Source organism: Natator depressus, chromosome 5 (assembly GCF_965152275.1).
Source record: "Natator depressus isolate rNatDep1 chromosome 5, rNatDep2.hap1, whole genome shotgun sequence".
Lineage (NCBI taxonomy): Eukaryota > Metazoa > Chordata > Testudines > Cheloniidae > Natator > Natator depressus.
In genome coordinates, this window is record NC_134238.1 from 111,077,061 (window position 1) to 111,097,753 (window position 20,693).

At 42.1% G+C, this 20,693-nt stretch overlaps 3 protein-coding genes across 3 annotated transcripts; all 3 read right to left on the minus strand.

Moving 5' to 3' along the window:
- Window positions 1-233: 233 nt before the first annotated feature.
- On the minus strand, window positions 234-809 carry LOC141988280 (interferon epsilon-like). Its single transcript, XM_074954115.1, has one exon. It carries the CDS (start codon window positions 807-809, stop codon window positions 234-236), a length of 576 nt encoding a protein of 191 aa, XP_074810216.1.
- Window positions 810-9,577: 8,768 nt separating this feature from the next.
- LOC141987972 (interferon beta-like) lies at window positions 9,578-10,189 on the minus strand. Its single transcript, XM_074953800.1, has one exon. It carries the CDS (start codon window positions 10,187-10,189, stop codon window positions 9,578-9,580), a length of 612 nt encoding a protein of 203 aa, XP_074809901.1.
- A 5,352-nt stretch (window positions 10,190-15,541) lies between these two features.
- LOC141988281 (interferon beta-like) lies at window positions 15,542-16,978 on the minus strand. Its single transcript, XM_074954116.1, has one exon. It carries the CDS (start codon window positions 16,115-16,117, stop codon window positions 15,542-15,544), a length of 576 nt encoding a protein of 191 aa, XP_074810217.1. The 5' UTR covers window positions 16,118-16,978.
- Window positions 16,979-20,693: the final 3,715 nt, after the last annotated feature.

Below are 20,693 nucleotides of genomic sequence, written 5' to 3' on the forward strand. Positions count from 1 at the left end.
AATGAGAGTTGAAAAAATAAATCCATGTAATTGCAAATCCATTTCCAGGACAGGACAGGAAGAGCCTGAAGCTGCTGCCAAGGAAATCAGTTGCGATTTGGCCATTGACCCTGTAGAAGAAGGATCAGGCCCTATATAAGCAGAGTTATAAGATATCCGCTATCTCTGTTCAACTGTATAATTGACACTAATGTTTAATTCATTTACTCCAAGGAAAAGATTTGTACTGTACCTTAGTTACTCAGCCGTCGAGTGAGTTTGTCAACCAGCACAAAACATCTGGGTATTTCCATGCGAATGATCTCCCAGGCACACAGGCTGTAATCCTTTTCTTTCAGGAAAGCATCTATCCCCTGAAAGTATTGTTTCACACTCCGACTGGTGATCTGGAGGTCCTGACTTTCCGGGTTGGTTAATTCCTTCTCCATCTGTGCTCTCAAACATGCCTCCAGCCGCTGAATTTGCTGGTAAAGGCCATTTTGGAACTTGACTATGGAAGTGGCATCCCAGGCATTTTGGGTGAGGTTTTTGCTAAAGATGTTGAAGATCTCCTGGAGGATCTCTTGAATTACCACCTTGGCATTCTCCTTCTGGGCCACTGAAAGTTGGACAATATCCTGGGTGGGCTTGAAAGCTGCCCTTTCATTTATGCATTGTGAGGGGAAATTTCCGCTCCTTTTCTGCAGAAGCTCTAAGCTCTCTTTGTTCACTTTGTTCTGCTGGAAGTGAAGCATGGTACAGAGCCGAGATGAGATTTCAGTGGAGAAGAGCAGTATGAGGCAAATGTGCAGCAAAAACCTGGTGGTCATGATGATGTCTATACGCTCCTTTGCTTTGTGTGGAACCTTGAGCCTGGAGTTCGTTGAGGGTCCTACGTAGACTGCTGTGTCTTTCCTTTTTGTCTCTGAATTTAAGAATTGTGTCTCAGAATTGTTCTTTCTGTTTTTCTTGCTGTTTTCTAGTTCTTTTACCACATTTCCTTTCTTTCTTTCTTTCTTTCTTTCTTTCTTTCTTTCTTTCTTTCTTTCTTTCTTTCTTTCTTTTGTGTGTGCATGAAAGTGACCACCCCTGACATACAGGCATTTTGTCATATTTTAATTTCTGTAATTGAAGAAGGTCAGCCACAATTCCACAGTGGTACAGAAAAGACCTCCAATTGGTCAGACAGTGGACTTGCCATTCATTACCTCCTTCATTTGAGAGACAGAAATTGTTTACGAATATTTAAAGTTCGCTAGGCATTGAAGAAGTAAATGTCGGCGGAAAGGGTTAGGTCTCCCAAAAATATATGGCAAATCTCAACTTTAATGATTTCCTCTGTTTTGAAGGCACATTTAAAATCTAGACAGCACAAAGTATTGGCATCTTCCTTCTGTGAAACAATAAGAGAGAGAGTGCTCTGAGAAAATGACACCTTAACTCATTGTTATTTTCAGGTCTTAATATACACAGTGGAGCTCAGGAATAGATGAAGCTGAAAGGTGTGAAAATCATGTCCTGTCCAAGTAGCTGACAGGAGTAAAAAATTGAGAAGAATTCATAAAACAGGATGAGCAATTAGTATAGTAACGCAGGCTAGAGAGGTACCCACGTGGATGACTATGATTTACAATGTGGTCAGAAGGAGGTTATGCAGAGAAGTCACATTATGTGTTTTTTACCAAGTGTGTCCTGGAATGAAAGTATTCAAATATTTTTTTAAAAACTAAAATTCAGTGTTCACCATTTTTGCTGGTTCCTTCTCTTTTAATATTGGCCTTCCCTTGGGCTTGGGCAGGGAAATTCTTCTCGTTTGTTTAATTCTGTTCACTTCCTGTGGACACGTTTCATTTTCTGGATCTCAAGCCCTAGCACTGTTATTCTGGAGTCTCCATCATGGCAGGGAAATCTGTTTTAATTCAAGAAGAAAAATATTTTCACTGAAATTAAAAAAGAAAAATCACATGAAGAAAGCATGAAAACATTTTTGTGCATATTAATTAGGTTAGAGTCTCCCAAGTCTTCCTGCACTTTTATAAGAAATTTGAGATTTTTAGCTTTAAATTTTTGAAAGACACCCTGCAAAGCAGAGAAAGCAGACTTACCGCAGCCCCCAGGTTTTAATGGTCTTTGCTCCCCATTCTTCCATGACTTTCCAGGGGTGTTGGGCATTTGTATTCCACACCCGGGTGAAATCCCAGGGGAAGATGTTGCAAGGTACTGAAAGCAAATGAGCAAAACTGCAAACCCAGGATATGAATGAGACCATGCTTTTGGTCGCTCTTATTGAAGTTTCACACCCCCAGCAGCCATTGCTTCAGCCTGGGGCAGCCCTGACAGGGTGACTGTAATGGAACCATGCTGATAGGGACTGGAAGGGAGGTCTGACAAAGCCCTAGAAGTGATGCAGACACTCAGGAGCTCTGTTTGGAAAGATTTTGTGTTCTGTGCAGAAGCCATCGTGTCATCAGTTTCCCCAGCTTTCATTACAGAAATAATTTCCTCCTACCTGCTAGTGGAATGATAAGGGGGAGCTTAAGTTGGGATGTATTGGTGGTGTTTTTCTCCCTTTCATCCACCTGTGGTTAGCTTTCCCACAGGAAGACCTAAAGTCATAGATGATGGATAACACTAAATGGCTCTTAAGTAGATTAAAAGCTTCTTCCACGCAGCACAGCTTCAAAACAATGTGATAGAATGATTGTCAGGCAGTTCTCCTCTGCACGATAGGGGTAGTGAAGAAGTTAGACTTTGAAGAAGAGTTTGTATGGCTCCCAGGTGCAATGTGACCAGGTCAAGGCCCCTCTTCAGCCACACCCCAAAATTGAGGTTCTGTTTCAGCATGTAGCTGTGGATATTCTGGGTCCTTTCCCTAAGAAGACACCCAGAGGAAAGGTGTACATACTGACTTGCAGGGCCGCAAGGGCAGGGCCAGCACCTCCTCTGGCCAGAAGTTTCATAAAGATGTGTCCAGCTACTGAAGATCTAATCCTCCCAGAAGAAATGGAACAGTTTCATGGTGAGACATTCTATACCTCGTGGGAACAGCCTACACCTCCGTGTTCAACCTTATAATATGATTGTGTGGTGTCTATTGCAAAGTTTGTTGTGTCGGGTGTCTTTGGAAGACTCAAGATGCACTGAGCATTGTGGTCATAGTGATGTGATAGTAATTGTTGTTACTGCAGTGTTATAGTAATGTTATAGGTTCTAATTCCATGTCTAGAGTTGTGAGGCTGAAAATGTGTCTTCATGGCTTAAAATAAGCCAAAGCAAAAACTCTCCAAGAGCAGAGAGGCAGTTCACGCCTCATCAGGGCATGTACGGGAGAAAGCCAGCCCAGCCTCACAGGAACAAAGGATGCTGGCCTAGGCAGCAACAAAAGAATCTGTTGGACTCTCCAGTGAGAGAGAGACTCTCTAGAGCTCACTTCATCGGATGCAATGGAACCCTCCACACCCTCCACTTTCTGTATAATTCACTGCTTTCTAGATTCTTTTACCACACTTCCTCCTTTTTGTATTGTTGTGGAAGTGACCAAGCCCCTTTCACTTATGCTGGATCCACATACATAGAGGCTTTTCATGATGCATTAATTTAAAGATCTAATTTAATAAGATCATCCACATAGAATCATAGAATCATAGAATATCAGGGTTGGAAGGGACCTCAGGAGGTCATCTAGTCCAACCCCCTGCTCAAAGCAGGACCAATCCCCAATCAAATCATCCCAGCCAGGGCTTTGTCAAGCCTGACCTTAAAAACTTCCAAGGAAGGAGATTCTACCACCTCCCTAGGTAACGCATTCCAGTGTTTCACCACCCTCCTAGTGAAAAAGTTTTTCCTAATATCCAACCTAAACCTCCCCCACTGCAACTTGAGACCATTACTCCTTGTCCTGTCCTCTTCTACCACTGAGAATAGTCTAGAACCATCCTCTCTGGAACCACCTCTCAGGTAGTTGAAAGCAGCTATCAAATCCCCCCTCATTCTTCTCTTCTGCAGACTAAACAATCCCAGTTCCCTCAGCCTCTCCTCATAAGTCATGTGTTCCAGACCCCTAATCATTTTTGTTGCCCTTCACTGGACTCTCTCCAATTTATCCACATCCTTCTTGTAGTGTGGGGCCCAAAACTGGACACTTCAGAAGTGGTAGAGAGAAGACCGCCAATTCATCAAACCCTACACTTCCCATTCATCACTTCCTGCATTTGACAGACAAAACTAGTTTAGGTATATTTAAAGTTTTGAGGCCTGGAGGAAGTGGGAGGAAAGGGTTGGCCTCAGGGGAGCTGGAATAGTTTGTGTAGTGGGGCTGTTGAGAGCCATTGAACCAAACTGTAAACTGTGAATATGAAGGAAACCACTTCAAGCCAGGGGGTATGGCAGCACCTATGTTAGGCCTCCCAAAAATAATGGTAAATTTCAACTTCAGTCATGCAACCTGAAAAGCACACTTAATATGTAGACACCAGAAAATATCGGTATCTTCCTTCTAGGAAAACACAGGAGATAGAGAGTGAGCTCTGAGAGAATGGAACCTTTTTTCATTTTTTGTTTACTTCCAGATCTCAATGTATATACTGAAGCTGAGCAATCGATGCAGTTAGACGGTGTGAACATGCTGTCCTATTGATCACTCTGAGTAGCTGACAGTGGTGAAAAATGGAGTGTAATTCATAAAACAGGATGAGCAATTAGTTACACATACTAGAGAGGTACCCACATGAATGATTGTGATTTCCAGTGTGGCCAGAAGCAGGTTGTGAAGAGAAGTCCTGATTTGTATTTTTAAGAGGCATATCCCTGGGTTGTAGTCATTCAAAGAAGTTTTTAAAAAGCAAAATCAGTGTTCACTGTTTTGACTAGTTCCTTCTCTTAACTTTTTTGTTTTCTCCTTGGCGTGGGCAGGGAAATTCTTCTGCTTTGTTTTAGCCTCTTTGTTTCCTGTGGTCACATTTCCTTTTCTGGTTCTCTTCCCCTAGCACAGACTGTTGTGCTGGATTTTGCCGTCGTGGCAGGAAAATGTGTTTTCATCCAAAAAGAAAACTATTTTCACTGAAATTAGAAAGGAAGAATCACATGAAGAAACCATGAAAACATTTCTGTGCTTATTAATTTGGTTAGAGTCTCCCAAGGCTTCCTGCACTTTGATAAGAAATATCAGAGTCTTGCATCAGCTACATGAAAGATTCTGCATAGTGCAGAGAAAGCAGACTTACCAGAGCCCCCAGATTGCCATGCACTACGCTCCCCAATCTCGCATTACTTTCCATGGGTGTTGGGGATGTTTATCCCACACGAGGGTGAAGTCCAGAGAAGATGTTGAGGAGAGAGGGAAATAAATACCGTAGTATGAATACTAGGAGAGGATAAGGTAACAAAGTAATCGCAGGGTAATGTGGGGCGGGGGAGCCAAATCATCTTTTTCAGTAAATCTGTATGGTGACAACAATTTAGGGGCACTGGAATACTTGTTGTTGTGTGGCTGATGAAAGCCAGTGAACAAAACTGTAAACCCTGTATAGGATGGAGACCATGCATTCACTTGCTAATATTACGTGACGCTGCTCAACCCCAGCACCCCTACTTCCATCTTCCCTGCAGCAAGTAGGCAAAGAACCAGTCTATTATTTGAGAAAAGTTGGTTACAAGGGCCTCAGAGGCTGCTGCAGAGGATCTATGCAGGGGTAGAGCCCTCTGCTTATGCCTCTTCCCTGTGCCACATGGAAGTGTGTGTGGGGTGAGATGAGGTGCAGTGGAGTCAGACGCATTTGCACGCAGTTCCCTCTTGGGGTGTTCTCCATACAGTTATGATCCATGTGTGGGGCCTGGAATGAGCAGACGCGCATTGAGCTGGGGCAGTGCTACTACAGGTCTGGTGGGTGCATCTCTCCATGTCAGCTGCACAAAAAGGACACCTACAGAGAGTGTCTGAGGCAACTGCAGTCTGAAGGAAGCCCTGGTTTCATGGCTGTAATGGAACTTCGCTGACAGGGACCGGAACGGGGCTCTGAGTGGGCCCAACAACTGATGCAGAAACTCAGTAGCTCTGTGTGAAAAGACCTTGTGTTCTCTGTAGAAGCCACAGGCTCCTCTGCTTGTATGATGAAGGCTGGCGACAAACCTGCGAGTATCCCCTCCTGCCTGCCAGCGGAAGGATAAAAGTGAGCTGAAGTGGGGATGTATTATTAGCATGTTTCTCCCTTTTTATCCCCCTGTGGTTGGCTTTCCCACAGGAAGGCCTGAAATCTTAGATGATACATGTCATCAAATGGCTTCTTCAATAGATGAATGGATTTTTTCCACATAGCACAGCTTATAAACAATATGATGGGATGAATGTTAGGAGGTTCCCCACTGCACTCCATGGGCAACAAAGCAGTTAGAGTCTGAAAAGTTTGAATGGCTCCAGGTGCTATATTACGGCCATGTTCCACCAGAGAGGGGGGTATACATTATGGGGGTGGTGACTTTTTCATGCAGTCTAATTTTGCTCTCATTATTCTCAGATGATTGTGTTGTGTCAATATAACCTTTGGCTCCAACTACATGAAGGAGTGAATGAAAAGAGAAATATTTGGGCAGGAAAGAACTTGGACAGCTGATGGCTACAGCTCTTGGAAAAAACTGCACCATAAGAAAGGAGAGGCATTTGTTTTAAGAGTTAACTCCTTGTACATGCCTCTAAACCAGCAGGTCCCAGACTGAGTTTCCTGAATCAGTGGCAGTACATGGAGTACTGGGTGATCTTCTTCAGAGAAATGGCAGATCCCACGTTCCTTTAAAGACCGCTAAAATTATATAAATGCGTTTCTAGTACTACCTTTCTTTGTAAGCGTTTGGTGTACCTGCCACACAAATGTTACCTGATCCTGAATGGGAGGGGAAAGGATCAATTTTTGTAAGATGAGGCCCACATAATGAAATGTTTGAGAACCCCTCAGCTAAAGAGAACAGAGGGCAAAAGCTTCTGCAATGCTGCCATCTGTTGACTGTGAAGAATTTAGTCTCCTACTAGAGACACCATAGTTTGGACTGTGTTAGAAAAGGGATTTAAAATGGGACATACCTTCCTGGTTTTTTTCCCAAAGGCAGTTTTTCCCCAATCAGTGTAAAAATTCACACACACTTTGTTTTTTTACTATTTGAACATTTAATGTAGTGGTTGTTTGACTTCTTTAAAAACTTTTAAATAAGAAATCTCCAGATTTAGAGTGTGGCTTAAATTAATGCTAGACAATGATGGGACTGAGTAATAGCTCTTCAAAAATACTATCTACATACCCAAACTTGGCAAAGAGATCCTTACAAGATTTGGTCCAATGGATGGTTTTTGTTTTTGTTTTTTGCTTTCAGGTAATTTTTAACTATTGGGTTTAGGGTAATTTTTAGTCATTCACAGCTCAACTGAACTTTTGATGCACTGTGCTCCTTCAGCTGGTGGTTGTTGGTGCAACATGCAGTCCCTAAGCACACATGCTTGTTTTGGGAGCACCCGGGGGAGAGCAAAGGGAAGCAGCAGCAGATGCTTACAAGCCTGATTCACAGGAGGGGTTGGGTATGTACAAGCTTGATGGTGTTTGTGAGCCAAGTGTACCCAAACCTGACTGGTGGAGGGGGAAAATGGAACCCACATAACCCTTCCTGATGGTGGTGTTGGGGGAGATACGGAGTCTGCGCACATGGAAACCTGACAGTTCGCACACATCTCATTGGGGAGGAAGGGGACAAGCAACTTTGTACCACGACAGCCTGAAGTCTTCCCCTTAGAATGCCTGTGTCTCCATCCTGCCTTTCATTTCATCACAATGAACTCCTGCTCCAAACATCTGCAACTACAAATGTTGTGCGTGAAAATAATCTGGTAATGGGCAGAAACAGAAAAGCTGCGGAGTTGAGGTTGTGGTGTGTGGTGTGTGGTCTGTTGGAATGGTCAAACTAATTACCCAAGCTATTTTTCCTATGGAGTCACTGCTGAATCAGGGTTTATGTTCACAATGTACTTGAGCATGTTGTCAAGTTTAACGACTTATGACAAAGGAAAGCTCGTGTACTTAAAGTTAGGCAAATGTTTAAAAGTCCTTTGCTGAACTGGAGTCTTAAGGGAAAACAAGAGAAGATTTTTATTGGGTCTCTGTTTTTTTAAAAAATCTAATTAGTACAAATCACTACTGCTGTAGGTTGCTATTTTGTAGAAATAAATATTTATTTATAAATATTATAAAACCTCTGACAAAATAAATAAAAGCAATACATTAATATTGTGAATAAATATAAATGGATCAACTATAAAAACACTTTTACAAATCCAGTAAAATGATCTTTTCACAGTGCAGGAAAAGAATATATATTTGCACTAGTTTAAAATTTCAGAGTGCCTAATTATAAGTGACCTAGAAACTGGGATATTCTTCTTTCTTTGTTATCCTTGCCACAAAATACACCTCCAGAAGTTTCCCTTGCTTATGAGTCCATGTCAGGATCTTTCCATGCGACTGTCGTTCCAGGCAGCTTGTGAGGGTATTTTGCATGAGATGTAGGCAGAGGTGAAAGTAAGGCGGTCCGGTCCGGTCCAATATAACGGCAAGAGCCGGTACACCATGTCATACCAGACCGGCTGTTACAGTAAAGAGGTAAGATTTCATTTTTAAAAGCAGCCCAAGGCAAATTCGGAGCAAACGCGTAATATCAATGATTAAGAAATAGTAAGGTTTTTCTCCTTCGGTTCAAATACTACGCTGTCTTCTGCAATATTTTCAGCAAAATCTTCTGTTTTACATTTTCTCATGTGAATAAATCAGTCTTGGTAACGGCAAGGAGGCTATAAATAGTGCAGTTGAAGTTTGGCAGTTTGCTTAATTCAAGATGGACTATTAGGAATCTCGAAAGCTGCTGATTCGAGAATTAATTTAGAGAGGAAGGACTCCAGTGGAGGTGCAGTTTCATTCAGCTGTTTTCATAGCATCCTAACTGGAAGCATCACGTGCTGGAATGAAAAAGGGGAATGGTTCAAACATTGGAGAGATTCAAATGCCAAATAGAGGCCATCTTTTTTCTAACCAGATGTCAAATCCTAAATCCTGAGCCTTAGTGCACTTGTCATCTTGTCACAATTTGTTGTTACTAAAGCTGTTGAATTTAGCGGTAAACAAAAGAAAGAAAAGCAGAATAAGAACCCTCGGCCGTCCCTACGTGCAAAATGAGTTGATGGGATAGAAGTGTGTGAACATAGACCCCCCATTTTCTGGTGTCCTAACTGGAATGTTGTCTAACGAGGCAGTTGTTGAAAGGGGGCATCTCACTGTTCTTTTCTCCAACTTAGACACTTACTGGTCAAAGATCTATTTCGCATAGTTAGTTATAACTTAACGATATTTTGTCTTTAGTTAGCAGTTATGATATATTTGTCTATTTTTCATATAGAATATTGTGTGTGGTAGAGAAGCACTAAATTATATGCTACTCTGAAAAGATTTGAGCACGCGTTTGAAATAGCTGTATGCATAAAATTACTGTGGGAGAAAGATTGGGCCCGATGTATTAGGAGTCATAACCCTATCAGCCATCTTTCACCAGCTGTTTTATTCAAATAATATTATTTGAGTTTTTCTAGGAAAAAAGAAAAGATGGTACCTTCATTTTCAAGTCTCTTGGTGAGTTTGTCGAGCATGAGGAAACATCTGGATATTTCCACACGGATGATCTCCCAGGCACACCGGCTGTATTGCTTTTCTTTCAGGAAATCCTCTATTGTCTGGAAGTATCTCTTCAGTTTGAGGCTGGTGAGCAGGAGGTTCTCATTTCCTGGGTAGGTTACCTCCTTTTCCATCTCAGCACTCAAACACGTCTCCAGCTTCTCAATCTGCTGGTGAAGTCCATTTTGGAATTCCTTTATGGAAGTCCCATTCCAGGCAGCTTGGGTGAGATTGTTGTTAAAGATATGGAAGAGCTCTTGGAGGACCTGCTGAATGGCTACCTTGGCATTCTCTTGGTGGGACAGTTGGAGCTTGAAGATATCTCTGGGCTTGAAAGCAGTCCTTTCATTTAGACATTGGAAGGGAAAGTTGCCACCCATTTTCTCCAGACGCTCTAAACTCTCGCTGTTCATTCTGTTTTGTAGAACATGCAGCCTGTTACAGTCCAGACATGAGATTTCCCTGGAGAAGAGCAGCACGAGGCAACATTGCAGCAAACTCCTGCTGATCATGATGTTGTCTTAGATTCCCTGTGTTTGTGTAGAACTTGAGCAACTGATGTCTGTTCAAGGTCTTCTGTAAATTTTTGTGTTTTCGACCCGTCTCTGAATTTAAGCATTCTGTCGGAAAAGATTTTTCTTTCATCACTTTCTACTTTTCAGGGTTTTTTCTGCTTGAGGTTTTTACTTTTGGTTTCCTTCTTTTTAGTTAGTGGAAGCGAACAAGTCGTTAGAAGAACCAAATCACAGTTGGTAACTACTTTAATATTACTGAACCCCAACATTTCTTTCCTTCGGTCCCCCCTGCCCTCTTAGATAACGAAAATGTAAAGAGTAAGAAGAATATGATGATGAACAGTGTCATCCAGTTACAGGTTAGAGTAGGGACCTGTCTGTCTGCTCCCAAGTTCCTGTAGTTAGCACTGCTAGGCAGGTCTGAATGTCTGTCACATCAGCAAGACTATCCATGCTTTTAAGTGATAACAATGAATTTTGGCAGATGGGGGGAACTACTGCAGAGCTTCTTTTTGCTAGACTCTGCAAATAACAGCAGTGAAGTGATGTGTAAAGCTGCTGTTCCTTCACTTTGCCAGCAGGTGGAAAACTTTCCCTTTCTGGTGTGGCACTCAAAATCAGAAAAGCGTGCTATGCTCTGGCTGTCTCATTCCTTCCTTCCATCCTTTGAGAGGGAGTAATACTATAGGGACCTCTTAATATTTGATAAGCCTGGAAAGAATTCCTGTGGGAGATTGGGGCCAGAGAAGTCTCTATTAATCTCTTGCAATTTCCTGGCCATTTGAAATATGAGAGAAGAAAAACCATGTGTGTAGGCCAATACCAGAGGATGGACAGAGAGCACTGAGAAACTGTGAGGTTTACTTAAGAACCTGAAACCAGTTGTGAAAAGCCCAAGGAACAGGTACAGTTGAAGGGTGTGAACATGCTGTCTTCTCGGGCACTTCTGAGTAGTTCCCAGTGATGTAGTGTAGTGACATGGAAGGGAGTTGTCCAAAAAGATTGTGTGGCTGGTAATAAATATGCTAGAGTGACTGACATAAATGAATGTCACTTTCAGATGTGTTTCCCTTTTCACCATTCAAGCTTTATTCTTTTTTCAATGTGCATTTCACTGAGCTTGGACGTTGAAATTCAAGTGGTCTGATGAGTGAAGTTTGCAGCCTTCTTTCTGTAGCAAGTTTCACTTTCTGTTTTTCATACCATAGTACTAGGCTGTCATGTTGGAGTTTCCATCAGTGAAGGGGAATGGTTTTCAACCCAAAAATGGAAAAGGAATGTTTTCATATTAATTTTAAAGAAGGAAAAGAAGAAAATATGAACATATTTCTGTTCCTGTCACTTCTTTTACATCTCCCTCTCCCATCACCTCGAGCACTTTTTAAAATCATAATCTAGAGTTTTGCCTAAACGATTCGGAAATGTCACTTTAAAGAATGCAGTTTATTGTACATAAGTATACCATATAAGAGACCCAATCTTACCAGAGGCGCTGCACCCCAATTTTGCATTTACTCCACTGGGAGTTCTGCGTGTGCATTTCCTGGCAAGTTGAAGCTTCAGGAGATAATAGTTATGTGAAGGAGAGAAATTAAATAATCTGAATTTAAGCTTTTCCTGTTAAATTAAGAAAGCTATGGGAGGAAAGACACATAGTCTTTCAGCATATTTTCATCAGTAATGAGCCTGTTTTCTGGGAAAGGTTAGATGGAGACTGAGCTGGTTGAAATATTGCCTAGAATTTAATGAAATCCTGTCCATTTAAATTTCAGTGAAAATAGCAGGAAATTTTATTGGAATTATTTTTTTCTGTGTCAGCCATCTTAATTTTAATATGAAATAAGAGATTAGTTTAGCCCATTTTCCTATTTGCAAATAATCTGCAAAGAAATTCAGAATTTGCCAATATATTTATTTTAAATGATTTGACAAATGATTTATACACATTCCACTCTGATTGCTCAGGACCTTGTCACCACATCTTTTCCCTTTGCTGTTCATAATTTGCTGCTTGTTCTGTGTGATGGTTCACCTGAGTCAATGCTATTGTGTCTGTTCCTGGGATGGTTGCCTTCAAATTCAAAACTGCTTTCCAGATGGCTACAGGAACTTTTCTGGAAAAAGTCTCTTTAAAATATGTATTTATATGAGTGTTTCTTATACTTTCTGTCTACAGAGATATTCTTTTCCAACAAAAACTCACACGTACAAATATTTCAGAAAATGTTTACAAAGGGCCAAACATTTTTCATAAAGGTTTAATCAGTCTCAAATGTTCATGCTGTGGCTGAATTATGTGGTTGGCAGCGCTACTGTTGACTGATAGCTCTTCAGAACTACTACCCACCTACACCAAACTTGGTAGAGAGGAGGATCCTCACTAGATCTGATGCCACCGGCAGGTTTATTACTATAATTTTAAATGTTGGGTTTAGGTAATTTTTAGGCATTGTTGATGTTATAACTGAAAGTTTAATCCATTCTGTACACCAAACTGGTTGTTGGTGGCAAGGAGCACGCACGCCTGATTTGGAGGGTGTGGAGGGGTGGCACCAGCTGGTCAGAAAACTGTGGGATAGAATTGCTGACTTGGGTGTACACAAGCCTGATTCATAGGGCTTGATTTGTTTGTGTGTGTGTGTGTGTGTCAGGCGGAGGCCGGGGGGAGGGGGGAGAGTCTCTGTAAGACTTGTTAATTTTAAAGTGATATTATGAAGTTGTTGTCATGAAATTTCCTCATCATAGGAAACCTCTTTCTATGTGTATCCATCCGGTTGGACAGGACCTCCAGAAGGTACTCACTAGGCTGAGGACAACGGGAAACCAGTTGGGAAACCAGTTTGGCGAAGTTGGTGTTAAGGAGAATGGGGGTTAGGAGTGGAAAGTTACCGAAGGTCAACAAAGAGCAGATGACAAAACCAAAAGGTTCTAAAAGAAATCACAGGGGGAAGACCCACAGGACATTTGGGCAAGAGGAAGGAAGAGGATGAACTGGCCAAAGCCAGGTTATGTGAGCTGGAGGAGAATGCTCTGTTTTTGTGCATATAAGTGATGCATTGCAACAGAAGGATGTTGGATGACCCCAAGTGATTCTGATACAGGCTCATAGAATGGCCTGGTGTGTTGAGGAAACCGAGGCAGGGAATTGCGGATAGGGTTTACAATTTTTGTTCCATTTTCTGTATTTCCGAGTGATTAATTAAAGAGCAATAGTGTGTTAGAATCCTGTGCAAAGTGTCTCCGTATTGTAATCTACACGTACTACATGGCCCCTGGAAGAGGTAAACACCTCTGGGTATATTTCTGGGAGAGGACATGTTAAAGCACATTCTGAGTTTCAAAGACTACCCAGTTGACATGTTGGATGAGCCCTCACTTGTAACGCCGACAGGCTGAAGTTGTCAGCAGGCAGGATTGAACCTTGGACATTTGAACCTTAGTGTATGAGCCTTGACTGTGTGAACATATGATCATGCATCTTAAGCCAGGGTTGCAGCAGACTCCTCAATCTCTAAATGGTTGAGGTGCTAGTAGAGGGTGACAGAGCACCACACCAACCAGGCACGGGTTGCATACTTCCCCTCGCTGAGGAAGCCCAAGCCAAGCTTCAGAGACTTCCCAGCTGATATCCCAGCTAGGGTGACCAGACAGCAAGAAGAATTCAGAAGAATTCCATAGTTTTCGTGGGCAGTAACTGACTGATGCATTCCACCCAATGGGAAAATGCATTTTAGAGGTGACAAAGAGAAACTTTGATCATTCTAATACAGAATGCCCCATTCCTGCTCTCATTGTTCACATGTAATTGGTGTGTGTTAAGGGGTGCATGCACTCTTGCTTAGTGGGGGAAAGGGCACCAATCTAGCCTCTTCCAACACAACTGTCTACTACACCAAACATCCAAATTGACAAGTTTTTGGGGGGACAAGTAACCTGGTACAAAGTAGAATGGTAAAAGGTGGGAGAATTCAGGTGTGGTGTGTGGTCTGTTTGAATGGAAAGGCTAATTATCATTCTGTAAGGATTATTTTTAAAATGGTATTAGTGCAAATTGGGACACTGGTTCATCAATGTATTGAAGCATGTTCCCAACTGGAAGCACTAACATGAGCGGGATGGCTCACCTACTTTAAGTTAGTCACATGCATAAGTACTCTCTGGAATTGGGGTTTTCAGGCTGAACAATTACAGGGGTTTTTTTATTCTCCTTTTCTTTCTTTTTGGTTCAATCGGCATTTTATTCAAATCATTACTGGTATAGGTTGCCATTTTATATAAAATAATTATTTATTGGTAAGTAACAAATATCTATGATAAATACATAAATAAGAACAATAAATAAATAATAGATTGACATAAATGCCCTGTTACAAATATCGTAAACGGATCTGAAAATATTTTCAGAAGATATAGTAACAACACCTTTTAAAATTCCACTGCATCAGATTTTAAATCATGTAAAAATTATTCCTTGATTTCGGTTAGTACTTCTAAAAATGTTGACATTTAAATTTCTAAACTTCTTTGTGAGTTTGTCCGACATTTGAAAACCCCATAATTCCGCATGGATTCTCCTGGTAGCAGAGAGGCTGAACTGCTTGTCTTTTATGAAAGAATTGGTATCTCTTCACGTTCATCCTGGGAAACTGTTGGTCCTTTCTTCCTGGTCAGAGAGTCCCATGTTCATATTTTTTATAAATGTCTCTAGGAAACTTCTCAAGCTGTGGTATAGGATGAGGACAGATTAATAAATAGCAACCATGCTCATAATAGAAACATACTACATGTATAGAAGTCAGAGTACTTTGGGGTTATCATTATTTGATGACCAAAGTACTGGTGAGGTGGCTAAGGATTCCAAATATACGTACTTTGTTGCATGGTCTGCCAATTATGCAATACATAACATCACCTGATATGTGAGAGATTATGAAGAATCGCAAACCTAAATGACAGTAGAAACACAGAAAAATAATGACAGGTTTCAGAGTAACAGCCGTGTTAGTCTGTATTTGCAAAAAGAAAACGAGTACTTGTGGCACCTTAGAGACTAAGGTGCCACGAAAGCTTATGCTCAACTAAATTGGTTAGTCTCTAAGGTGCCACAAGTACCCCTTTCCTTTTTACAGAAAAATAAATCCATGTAATTGCAAATCCATTTCCAGTACAGGACAGGAAGAGCCTGAAGCTGCTGCCAAGGAAATCAGTTGCGATTTGGCCATTGACCCTGTAGAAGAAGGATCAGGCCCTATATAAGCAGAGTTATAAAATATCCGTTATCTCTGTTCAGCTGTATAAATTACCTTAATGTGAATTCATTTACTCCAGGGAAAGGTTTTGTACTGTACCTTAGTTACTCAGCCTTCGAGTGAGTTTGTCAACTAGTACAAAACATCTGGGTATTTCCACGCGAATGATCTCCCAGGCACACAGGCTGTATTGCTTTTCTTTCAGGAAAGCATCTATCCCCTGAAAGTATTGTTTCACACTCCGACTGGTGATCTGGAGGTTGTGACTTTCCAGGTTGGTTAATTCCTTCTCCATCTGTGCTCTCAAACATGCCTCCAGCCGCTGAATTTGCTGGTAAAGGCCATTTTGGAACTTGACTATGGAAGTGGCATCCCAGGCACTTTGGGTGAGGTTTTTGCTAAAGATGTTGAAGATCTCTTGGAGGATCTCTTGAATTGCCACCTTGGCATTCTCCTTCTGGGCCACTGAAAGTTGGACAATATCCTGGGTGGGCTTGAAAGCTGCCCTTTCATTTATGCATTGTGAGGGGAAATTTCCGCTCCTTTTCTGCAGAAGCTCTAAGCTCTCTTTGTTCACTTTGTTCTGCTGGAAGTGAAGCATGGTACAGAGCAGAGATAAGATTTCAGTGGAGAAGAGCAGTATGAGCCAAACGTGCAGCAAAAACCTGGTGGTCATGATGATGTCTATACGCTCCTTTGCTTTGTGTGGAACCTTGAGCCTGGAGTTCGTTGAGGGTCCTACGTAGACTGCTGTGTCTTTCCTTTTTGTCTCTGAATTTAAGTATTTGGTTGGAGAATGTTTCTTTGATCATTTTCTGTTTACAAGATTTTCCTTCTTGAAGGATTCAGAATTTTTCTTTCTGTTTTTCTTGCTGTTTTCTAGTTCTTTTACCACATTTCCTTATTCTTTCTTTCTTTCTTTCTTTCTTTCTTTCTTTCTTTCTTTCTTTCTTTCTTTCTTTCTTTCTTTCTTTCTTTCTTTTTGTGTGTGTGTGAAAGTGACCACCCCTGACATACAGGCATTTTGTCATATTTTAAGTTCTCTAATTGAAGAAGGTCAGCCACAATTCCACAGTGGTACAGAAAAGACCTCCAATTGGTCAGACAGTGCACTTGCCATTCATTACCTCCTTCATTTGAGAGACAGAAATAGTTTAGGAATATTTAAAGTTCACCAGGCATTGAAGAATTAAATGTGGGAGGAACGGGTTAGGCCTCCCAAAAACTTTGGCAAATCTCTACTTTAACGATTTCCTCCGTTTAGAAGGCTCATTTAAAATCTAGACAGCACAAACCATCAGCATCTTCCTTCTGTGAAACCATAAGAGAGAGAGTGCTCTGAGAAAATGACCCCTTAACTCATTGTAATTTCCAGGTCTTAATATACACAGTGGAGCTGAGGAATAGATGAAGCTGAAAGGTGTGAAAATCATGTCCTGTCGATCACTCCAAGTAGCTGACAGGAGTAAAAAATTGAGAAGAATTCATAAAACAGGATGAGCAATTAGTATAGTAACACATGCTAGAGAGGTACCCACGTGGATGACTATGATTTACAATGTGGTCAGAAGGAGGTTATGCAGAGAAGTCACATTATGTATTTTTTACCAAGTGTATCCTAGAATGAAAGAATTCAAATGTATTTTTTTAAATGAAATTCAGTGTTCACCATTTTTGCTGGTTCCTTCTCTTTTAATATTGGCCTTCCCTTGGGCAGGGAAATTCTCCTCGTTTGTTTAATTCTCTTCACTTCCTGTGGACATGTTTCATTTTCTGGATCTCAAGCCCTACCACAGACTGTTGTTCTGGAGTTTCCATCATGGCAGGGAAATCTGTTTTAATTCAAGAAGAAAACTATTTTCACTGAAATTAAAAAAGAAAAGTCACATGAAGAAAGCATGAAAACATTTTTGTGCATATTAATTTGGTTTGAGTCTCCCAAGTCTTCCTGCACTTTTATAAGAAATTTGAGATTTTTAGCTTTAAATTTTTGAAAGACACCCTGCAAAGCAGAGAAAGCAGACTTACCGCAGCCCCCAGGTTGTAATGGGCTCTGCTCCCTATTCTCCCATGACTTTCCAGGGGTGTTGGGCATCTGTATTCCACACCCAGGTGAAATCCCAGGGGAAGATGTTGCAGGGTACTGAAAGCAAATGAGCAAAACTGCAAACCCAGGGTATGAACGAGACCATGCTTTTGGTCGCTCTTATTGAAGTTTCACACCCCCAGCAGCCATTGTTCCAGCTTGGGGCAGCCCTGACAGGGTGACTGTAATGGAACCACGCTGATAGGGACCGGAAGGGAGATCTGACAAAGCCCTAGAAGTGATGCAGACACTCAGGTGCACTGTTTGGAAAGATTTTGTGTTCTGTGCAGAAGCCATCGTGTCATCAGTTTCCCCAGCTTTCATCACAGAAATCATTTCCTCCTGCCTGCTAGTGGAATGAAAAGGGGGAGCTTAAGTGGGGATGTATTGGTGGTGTTTTCCTTCCTTTTGTCCACCTGTGGTTGGCTTTCCCACAGGAAGACCTAAAGTCATAGATGATGGATAACACCAAATGGCTCTTAAGTAGATTAAAAGCTTCTTCCACGCAGCACAGCTTCAAAACAATGTGATAGAATGATTGTCAGGCAGTTCTCCTCTGCACGGTAGGGGTAGTGAAGAAGTTAGACTTTGAAGAAGAGTTTGTATGGTCCAGGTGCAATGTGACCAGGTCAAGGCCCCTCTTCAGCCACTCCCCAAAATTGAGGTTCTGTTTCAGCATGTAGCTGTGGATATTCTGGATCCTTTCCCTAAGAAGACACCCAGAGGAAAGGTGAACACACTGACTTGCAGGGCCGCAAGGGGAGGGCCACCACCACCTCTGGCCACAAGTTTCATAAAGATGTGTCCAGCTACTGAAAATCTAATCCTCCCAGAAGAAATGGGAGTGATCGGTGTAAGAGGTGATCGGTGTAAGAGGGTCAGAGCCAGAGGCACACTGACTTGCAGGGCCGCAAGGGGAGGGCCACCACCACCTCTGGCCACAAGTTTCATAAAGATGTGTCCAGCTACTGAAAATCTAATCCTCCCAGAAGAAATGGGAGTGATCGGTGTAAGAGGTGATCGGTGTAAGAGGGTCAGAGCCAGAGGCTGAGAATAAAATTAATCTACATATGGAGAGAGAGAGATGAACACTCAGAGATCATCCAGAGCTCTGAGGTGATACTAATAGAGAGCCCCTGACTGAGCCAGCCGTGATACCAGAATGGGCCCCACCTGAGAGAAATTAGGTGATTCCAGGTTTAACTGCTGAGTGGGCCCAGCTAAGGAAGGGCTGGAGGAAAGAAAATGCAGGGAGTCAGAAGGTGCCTGCAGGGTCTGGAGTGATCAGGGAGGCACCCAGAATAACCAGGGGACAGATTGGAAGACCTAGAAGGGAAGTAAAGAGGTGAGGAGGGAAATGGCGCAGGGAAAACTGCAATATGGGTAGAGGATTTGACGTAGCTGTGCAGTACAGGGCCCTGGGCTGTAACCCAGAATTGAGGTTGGGACTGGATTCCCCTACCAGCCCCAAGGAAGTGGTGCGCAAGGGTAGTTTGAGCCCAGCGAGGGGGCTACAGGCTGAATGTGACCTCGCTGAAGAAGAGCTGTGGAGAGGGTGGAAGCTTTTCATTTCTGTTCAGATAGTTTTGAACTTTAGTTTGGATAGCTGACCCTGGAAGGAACGGGCTAAAGACTGTGCCCTGGCTGGAGGGATGAGTTATCTGAAAGAAACCACCACAGCCCCAGAGTGACTGGTGACCAGGGCTGCTACCCCACAAGGACACTGTGATGCCAGGCCTGGCCCTGAGGAAGTGCATCATGGTGAGTAAACCCTGTTACAATGCTTTTTCTTACATTACTGTAACTGCAGCATGTCTGAAACAACGATATTTTTGTAGTTTTCCTTGTCTACTCTTTTTTCCTACACCCCATGACAAGCACTGTATCTCTGCCCTAGTCTATATCCAGCTCCTTCTTCCTTCAAAGGCAGTCTCACTGATGATATCACCTTTTGCATAAACTAAATGACGGACTGTCCTTGACCACTTTTATATTGTGTGAGTACACGTGCTGCCAGACCCCTATCTGCAGAAGGGACTCTTTCAGCAGCAAGTTAACAAGAAGTGATTTACTTTGCCCGTATTGGGCACACGGTTAAGGGGCTGGGGGTGGAGAATCACCCCAGGTTGCGCTTACTTTTGAAATCTTTGCTTCCATGTTCCATAAGTCCTTTGGAAGAAATTTCATACAAAATGAAATCAAAGATTGCCTACTTGAAATTTCTTTTTTGGATGGGTAAGTATTGCTGGTAAGTCATATAAATAATTGTGCTGCTAAGATTTGAATTTACTTAGCTCCTGGCCTAGCCCAAATGTGTGTGGTTTTTTTGTTTGTTGTTGTTGTTGTTTTTTAATTCTCCATAGATTGTGCTGCCTTGGAACAATAAATAAACTCCAAACTAGAAAAGGCACAAAACAAAAATCTGTTTCTTTACTGATTGTTTTCGCCTCAATTTAACATAGACGTGGTAACTTGTTGTAGGGAGTTAGGAGAACTCACCTTGATGGTGTCCCTTCTTGGCGTGCAAATATTTTATTTATAAAAGTGGATATTATTGTTACTGACCTTCTGGGAAGGACTTACGGACAGGCAGAAGATACCGAAGAGGTGGCAGCAATCTTTCAAAGCCAGTAAATAAATTAGCTATCTGCTTTAGAAGTAGGTTTTAGTTTCCTGTTTGAGTGCTAGCTAACAGATCTTTTAGGGCCAAACCTCAGCATTTGCACCAAGTCTTATGCAAATCCAGAAACTACATGTAACTGACCAATTTGCCTTGCAAATAAATCTGCCTACAAATGTTGAGGAAGCCTTTCAGGAGGTCTGTTAAACATTTGGCCCTGAGAGTCATACAAGAAAGGTAGAAATGTAAAACTTGTTCCACTTATTCGTCGCAGATTGCTTCTCTAATGTCCATGTCCAGCATATGTACGTGTGTCTTTATGACAACAGTTAAGGGACTGGGTGAATCCGCTTTAAATTGAAAAATCTGGTGGGAAGAGGGACATTGTCGGTAGCCTCTGTTTGCGCGAAGTTGGGTCTGGGCGATGGGTTGGATCACGTGATGATTACCTGTTCTCTTCGTTCCCTCTGAAGCACCTGGCATTGGCCACTGTTGGAAGACAGGCTACTGGGCTAGATGGACCTTTGGTCTGACCCAGTATGGCCA

Coding starts and splice junctions, on each gene's coding strand:
- LOC141988280 (XM_074954115.1), bottom strand. CDS start 809: ATGACCACCAGGTTTTTGCTGCACATTTGCCTCATACTGCTCTTCTCC.
- LOC141987972 (XM_074953800.1), bottom strand. CDS start 10,189: ATGATCAGCAGGAGTTTGCTGCAATGTTGCCTCGTGCTGCTCTTCTCC.
- LOC141988281 (XM_074954116.1), bottom strand. CDS start 16,117: ATGACCACCAGGTTTTTGCTGCACGTTTGGCTCATACTGCTCTTCTCC.